At 29.1% G+C, this 7,931-nt stretch overlaps 1 protein-coding gene across 1 annotated transcript; it reads left to right on the top strand.

Moving 5' to 3' along the window:
- Positions 1–592: 592 nt before the first annotated feature.
- LOC109605960 (ATP-dependent translocase ABCB1-like) lies at positions 593–7,260 on the top strand. Its single transcript, XM_049963192.1, has 19 exons — positions 593–661; positions 716–782; positions 842–1,138; positions 1,196–1,296; positions 1,577–1,748; positions 1,839–2,153; positions 2,230–2,454; positions 2,506–2,631; positions 2,953–3,327; positions 3,400–3,654; positions 3,713–3,880; positions 3,933–4,034; positions 4,091–4,252; positions 4,551–4,754; positions 4,811–5,049; positions 5,109–5,268; positions 5,499–5,894; positions 5,948–6,094; positions 6,150–7,260. The coding sequence occupies exons 1-19, from the start codon at positions 615–617 to the stop codon at positions 6,348–6,350; spliced, it is 3,759 nt and encodes a 1,252-aa protein (XP_049819149.1). The 5' UTR covers positions 593–614; the 3' UTR covers positions 6,351–7,260.
- Positions 7,261–7,931: the final 671 nt, after the last annotated feature.

Raw genomic sequence — 7,931 nt, 5'->3', positions numbered from 1 at the left:
TGACGTATATAAACATTGCGTCTGTGGCATGTTACACTTCTGCAACTGCAAAACGATTTGTCCAAGGAGCCCACATAGAATGAGGGAAATCATTAGAACCAGAGGCGGCAATACCAGATTTTAAAATGATTCAAGTGGCGTTAGAAATGTTTTTTTTTTTGTCATTCTAATTTTTCTCATTTTTGGTGATTTTCAATTTTTATACAATAAACCCTTATTAACCATTTCTAAGTTGTGTTACTTGCCACGTCCAAACAATTTTAGAAGGTAAAAATTATAATTTTTAGTCAAAAAATATGGAAGTGAAATCAGGTAACTCATATAAACTACTTTCTAATATAAATAAAAATTTAATGAAGTAACGACTTTTTTATTATTTTTGTATGAAAGAATTTGAAGTATCATTTCTTATATGTGGTATATTTGAAAAATAATGTATATATTTAAAGAATTACACAATATTATCTTAAATCAGGAAGAAAATACAGTAATCATACAATTATATATTAAACCCTTAATTTTACAATTATATTATATTATATTTCCAACTGAATTTTATGACTGAGATATTAATTACAAAACACAATTTAATTTTGTAGCAACTTTAGGCAACCATGACTAAAAAAATATTAAGCAGTAAGTCGGATCAATATAATGTTGAGTAAGTAAATGCAGTTTAATATATACTTAATTATTAAAATGAGATGTTATTTAGGGAAGAAAATAAGAAATCTCAAGAACAGACAAAAAGTGACGTACCTCCAGTATCATTTTTAAAATTAGTACGTATATACATATATTTAATTTTGTAACCACATTCAACATTCAGTAAAACTTTCAGTTTAGGTATACAACAGCCTGTGATAAGTTTTTCATTTTTATTGGAATATTAGGATGTGGCGGTACCGGGGCATTAACTCCACTCAATACTTTATTATTTGGAGATTTGCTTGGTTCTTTAGTTGATTATACCAAAACTATTACAAATATTACCAACAGTTCACAAATAGATGATGCCAATAGTGAACTTATGGACGCTATTTCTCACTTTGCTGTAATGAATTCACTAATTGGACTAGGAATGTTTATTTTAACATATGTATCTATAGAAACATTCAACTATACAGCTTTAAGACAGGTATGATTATTGATTATAAATTGTAAACAACTACTTTATATCAAATACATATTTCAGATTTTGAAGATTAGATCACTATATTTAAGGAGTGTCCTAAACCAAGATATATCATGGTACGATGTAAATCAAACAGGAGATTTTGCTAGTAGAATGTCGGAGTAAGTAAAATAATATACAAAATGTATAAATAAATATTAAAATTATTATTTATTGAAATTTTGATGTAGGTAAGTATTATCTAAGAATTTCAGTATTAAATTATTATCGGGACTCTTTTACAGAAAATATGTCATAAAATCTAGAGGCCAAATATGTTATCAAATTATCTACGAAATAATTGCTAAAAATATTATTCAATAAATAAAATTTTATAATTTTTATTTTATAAATATTATGCTTGCAAGGACAGCCTCTTTATACAACTCTTCATTATTGTAGGGATTTAACAAAGCTTGAAGATGGCATTGGCGAAAAAATTCCAAACTTTTTAAATGCTCAGTTTGTATTTATCTCATCTTTAATAATGGCCCTAGTTAAAGGCTGGGAATTATCACTTATTTGTTTGACGTCTTTGCCACTTTCCATGATTGCCATGGGAATAATACAGTTTGTAAGTAATATTATTTTATCTTTAAAGCAGATTAATTAATTCTGAGAAAAAGTTAATCAAGGCAGTTTTGTGATTAAATGTTATTTTTAGATAACAGCAAAATATGGTAAAAATGAATTAGATGCTTATGGTTCTGCAGGAGCAATAGCTGAAGAAGTATTGACCTCTATTCGAACAGTAATTGCCTTTGGAGGCCAAAAATTAGAAGTGAAAAGATATAATAATAAATTAGAATATGCAAAAAAGAACAATATTAGACGAGCTCAACTATTTGCTACCGGATTTGGATTATTATGGTTTTTTATTTATGGTAGTTACGCTCTTGCTTTCTGGTATGGGACCCAATTAGTGGTTAAATATATTAAAGGGGATAATAGTACTTACTCGCCTGCAACAATGATCACTGTAAGAAAATATTTCTGTATATCGCTTTATTCATACAAAATGCATAATTAGATTAGATAAGGATATTATATTTTAGGTATTTTTTGCTGTTATGACCGGCTCAATGAATTTTGGTTTCTCGTCACCGTTTATAGAAGCTTTTGGTTTGGCAAAAGCTGCAGGCGCCAGAATTTTCCAAGTAATTGACAATGAACCTGTTATTAATGCATCCAAGAAAAATGGTGAGAAAGTTGCTAACTTAAAAGGAAATATTAAATTCACAAATGTCAAATTCCACTACCCCTCTAGAAAAGAAATATCCGTGAGTAATATTATTATCGCAATGAATATTGTACTCAAGATTATTTTTCAGATATTGAATGATCTCTCTTTAGAGATCAATGCTGGAGAAACGGTAGCCCTAGTGGGAAGCTCGGGTTGCGGCAAATCCACAGTGATACAACTACTTCAAAGATATTATGATCCTATAGAAGGAGAAGTAAGTATCTTAGACTATTATGTTACTTATTCAAAAATCTATATTTCATGTGATTTTCTAAAGATTAGGGCAAATTATTTTTTTTGTGAATAGTATAATTAATATTATTAAATATTACACGAACCACAAAATATAAGGACAGCCTTCAGAAAGTAATTTAAGATGTTCCTAAAAATTTTTTCCATAAAACCATCAGAAAGAGAATATCGATCATTGTTAAATCATAATTTTTAATGTATTTTTACTAATTTTCACTTTCAAGTAAACTAAGGTGAATTCCTTCCCAATTATTTGTTTGTTTTAAAAAAAAATTATTCGTAGGTAACAGTGGATGGAAAAAATTTGAAAAATTTAGATTTAACATGGTTTAGAAATCATATAGGAGTGGTGGGACAAGAACCAGTTTTGTTTGGTACTTCAATTTTGGAAAATATTAAATATGGTAACCGAAATGCTACGGAAGCACAAATAACTGAAGCAGCAAAAAAAGCTAACGCACACGAATTTATAAAAGCTCTACCAAATGGTTACAATAGTTTGGTCGGTGAAAGAGGTACCCAATTATCAGGGGGACAGAAGCAAAGAATAGCCATTGCTAGAGCTCTAGTCAGAAATCCAACTATTTTACTTCTTGATGAGGCTACATCAGCTTTAGATAATAACAGTGAAGCAAAGGTTCAAAAAGCTATCGATTCTGTAAGTTATACTAATTTTGATAGAAAATTTGTTGCAATGAAATCATTACATGTATAAATATATTACTTTCAGGTCAGTAAAGAATGTACCACAATTATTATTGCACATCGTTTATCAACTATTAGAGGAGCCGATAAAATTATTGTGATGTCAAAGGGAAAAGTTGTGGAACAAGGTACTCATGCTGAACTAATGTCACTTAAAGGTGAATATTTCAATTTGGTTACCGCTCAAGTACAAGGAACTGAACCCATGACTCCGGACATTGATGAAGATACCCAATTAGTAGAAGATCAAAAAAGATCATCCGTTATATCCATAAAAAAAGTAAAGAGAATCTTTTACAATTAATAAACTGGCATATTGTTAATATACTTTTTTGTAGGAGGAAGATATTATATTTGATGACAATATCGAACAAAATGGTTCAATATGGCCAATTTTGTATAAAAACAAACCTGAATGGTTACAACTCTTCTTGGGATGTATTGCAGCCTGCGTTATGGGAAGTTCCATGCCATTATTTGGTGTTATTCTAGGAGATGTTATGGGTGTAAGATATGTACACATATTTTTATAAACAAAATCCTGATATAATGTTTCAGGCCTTATCGAAACCGGTTGATGAAATTCAAGATGCAACAAATATATATTGTGTTTATTTTGCTGTAGCAGGTGTGATAAGTGGAATAGCTACATTCTTACAAGTATTCTTAGTTTAAATTATTAAAAATATTTTATGATTAATATTTTAATTTATTAGATTTATCTGTTTACTGATGCTGGTGAAAAATTAACTAAACGAATTAGACACGAAATGTTCGATGTAATGCTTAAGCAAGAAATTGGATTTTTTGATAGAAAAGAAAACGGAGTAGGAGCACTTTGTGCTAGGCTTTCTTCGGAAGCTGCACAAGTTCAAGGGGTACTTCATTTTCATATTTATATAAATTATTTCAATCTGTCTAGAGACAGCATGCATGACAGAGACAGTAAAAGATTCCCACTACGGAGCAAACTCCAAATAAAGTCGGATCAAAAATTTTTTTTTTTTTTTGGTATACATACAGTATCGGACAAAATTAGGACAACTATAGATATGGACACATAGTTTTTAAAAATTGTATTTAATATTTAAGGTGGTTGCTCTAATTTTTTGCTATACTGTATGTATTATTAACAATATCGTAAGTTCGTAATAACAACTGAATTTTTATTTTTAGGCTACGGGACAACGTATAGGTACAATTGTCCAGTCATTGGCTACTTTTGTTTTAGCAATTGGTTTATCAATGTATTACAATTGGAAGTTGGGTTTTGTAGCTCTGGCTTTTACACCTGTAATTTTAATTTCCATGTATTTACAAAGAAAACAATCTGCCGATGATGCAAAAGGAACTAAAAATTCAGTTGAAAACTCAACAAAGGTATTCATTCATATGATAAATGACTGGCTAAAATTTATATAAACGAATTTTTAAAGATTGCAGTGGAAGCTGTTTCAAATATTAGGACAGTCGTCTCTTTATGCAGTGAGGACCATTTCTACATGCTGTATATGGCTGAGTTGGAGAATCATAATAAAAAACAATTACTGTATAGTCATGGAAGATCTTTAGTAATGGCCGTTTCCCGAAGCATAATGTTTTTTGCGTATGCAGCCACTATGTATTATGGAGGACAATTAATCAAAGACGGATTAGAATACACAAATGTCTTTAAGTAAAATTAAAATATTTACTTAAGCAAATTCACAAATCTAAATGATAAATCTATTTTAGAGTTTCACAGACATTGATAATGGGTACTATGAGCATTGCAAATGCACTAGCTTTTACACCAAATTTACAAAAAGGACTCAAGGCAATTCAAAAAATAAATATGTTGTTAAACAGAACACCAGCAATAATAGATAGAGCAAATGTCAAGGAAGTAGACCTAGTAAGAAATACCTATATAAATATATCGATTTGAAAACCTTTGATCCTACTGAAATTTGAGAGAGACATTATGCATGACAGAGACAGTAAAAGATTCCCACTACGAATCAAATTTGCAGAGTTTTACTGTCTCTGTTGTGTATGACCTCTCCCTCTCTCTCCCCCAAAATTCAGTTGGAACAAACGGTTTTTGATTGGTATGTGTAACTTAATTAAATTGATTGTTTGTAGAAGGGAAACGTAAAATTATCTAAGATAGAATTTAACTACCCAACCAGACCAAATATAAAAATTCTAAAAGGGTTAAACTTAGACATAATTCAAGGGAAAACTGTGGCTTTGGTAGGACCAAGTGGTTGTGGCAAATCAACAATCATCCAGCTAATCGAAAGATTTTATGACCCCCTAAGTGGAACTGTTTCTGCAGACGGAAACGATTTAAAAACAATTAAACTTGAGAACTTAAGAGCCCAGATTGGTATAGTTTCTCAAGAGCCAAATCTATTCAGCAGAACAATTGCAGAAAATATAAAATATGGGGACAATTCTCGGGAAGTTGATATCAGTGAAGTAATAGAATCAGCTAAAAAATCAAATATACACGAATTTATTGCGACTCTTCCACTGGTAAGTTGCTGCTTATCAAATTTTCTTTGGTTAAATAAACTTTTGTCTTTTAGGGTTATGACACTAAACTAGGAGAAAAGGGTACTCAGTTATCTGGTGGACAGAAACAAAGGATAGCAATTGCTCGAGCTTTAGTTCGTAATCCCAAGATACTTTTACTCGACGAAGCAACTAGTGCCTTGGATACTGAAAGTGAAAAGGTAGTTATTACTCATAGTATTTCAAAAATAATAACAATATTTAAAAAAAATATAGGTCGTACAAGAAGCCTTAGATAAAGCTAAGGAAGGAAGAACATGTATCACAATCGCGCATCGTTTGACTACAATACAAGATGCTGATGTCATATGTGTAGTAAACGAGGGGGTCGTAGAGGAAATGGGCAGACACGAAGAACTTCTTAGTCAAAGAGGACTTTATTACAAATTACATTCGTTGCAAAATAAAAATAAGTGACTTTAGTTTTTAAGAAATAACATTGAAATAATTACGCTACAGCTTTGAAAAAATAGTAATTGCTTTAGCTTTTTAATTGTTTTGTTTGTTTCCTGTGAACAAACTTCTAATTCGAAACTTATGACCCATTTATAAACAACTTTTTTAAAATTGTATACAAAATGATTATTATTAATATTTTCTGAAAATGGGAAAATAAACGTAGACACACTTTGTATATTTATTTGAATAGGTTTTTATTTATAATTGTTACAAAAAATATTGTTTTTATAAAAAAAAATTAACAAAATTTGATGTTAAAAATAAAAATGTTTACTTAATATGAGGAATTTCAACATTCTACTCAAAATCTGGGTTAAAATTTCACTCATTTTGGTCCAAATTCTCCCAAATTTTGAGTAGTAGACGCTCCATATTTTATTTATATTATTAAGTTATTCGGTTAGGATGGTCCTTTGAACGTCTTCATAGAATGTTCCAGGTATGTCCTATTGAGTTAAGGTCTTGATTAGAGTAAAACAGTGTATAGCACTATTCCCAACGTCAGCAAAATAATATTGTATGTAGTCGTTTATTTAGTAAAAAATTTGCATCTATAAAAGGGACATACTATATGGTACAACAAGTTCTTCTAGAATGTTCAAAATGAAATGCTCAACATTAAAGTTCCTATTCTAACTACGCACTAGGAATCAGAAGATTTAAACAAAATCACATAAACAACAACAAGCTTAATATTTATCACTTTCTTGTCTAAGTAGATCAAGATAAGTGATAGATAGGAAGGTGATAATTTTGTGGTTTTTACTATTAATATAAATATAAATTATATATTTTAATGTTTAAATGTGTATTTTTTTAATTTTGTTGTTATTTATAGAATGATTATATAATTATTTATTTTATTAAAATAGGCATTTATTACTTAGAATCTTTTATTTTGTGTGAAACATATTCTTAATTTTTAATTTATTTGTTTTACTAAGGTTATAAATTTAAATTTTAATTACGAATACGATATGGTAAAAAACTGTAATTCTTTCGTACGATATGAATATAAATTTTAATTATCAACATATATCATAATTGAGTAAAATTTCTTTTAGAATAAATATATCAGAAGTAGGACAACAATTAGACAATTCTACGATTTAAACAATAATTACTGTAACTATACTGTATACATTAATATATATTAATGTATATATTAATATCCTATTCGATATACATAATGTGAACACAATGGAGAACAACATTTTAAAAACTTATCTTATGTAGGTGTAAAAAAAAAACATATTAATGTTTCATTTAAAATAAAATACATAATTTAAGTTTTTAATCCCTAAATGAACTAATTCCACTTTGATCGTACTTACTCATTTGTCTTAATGCGATGAAAAATATTCCGCATTTTTATAAAATTTATAACCATAAATGACTTGACGTAAATTATCTTATTGTCCTTTAACAAAACCTTCGTCCGCCATAAAAAAAATAAGACAAAAAAAAACACAAAGCCGGAAGAAAGTCAGAAATAAAATGCTAAACACTCAGAAAAAAACTAGTACGCTAGTAATAGTA

This window comes from Aethina tumida, chromosome 2 (genome assembly GCF_024364675.1).
Source record: "Aethina tumida isolate Nest 87 chromosome 2, icAetTumi1.1, whole genome shotgun sequence".
NCBI classification, from domain to species: Eukaryota; Metazoa; Arthropoda; class Insecta; order Coleoptera; family Nitidulidae; genus Aethina; species Aethina tumida.
This window is presented reverse-complemented; position numbering and strand designations above follow the sequence as displayed.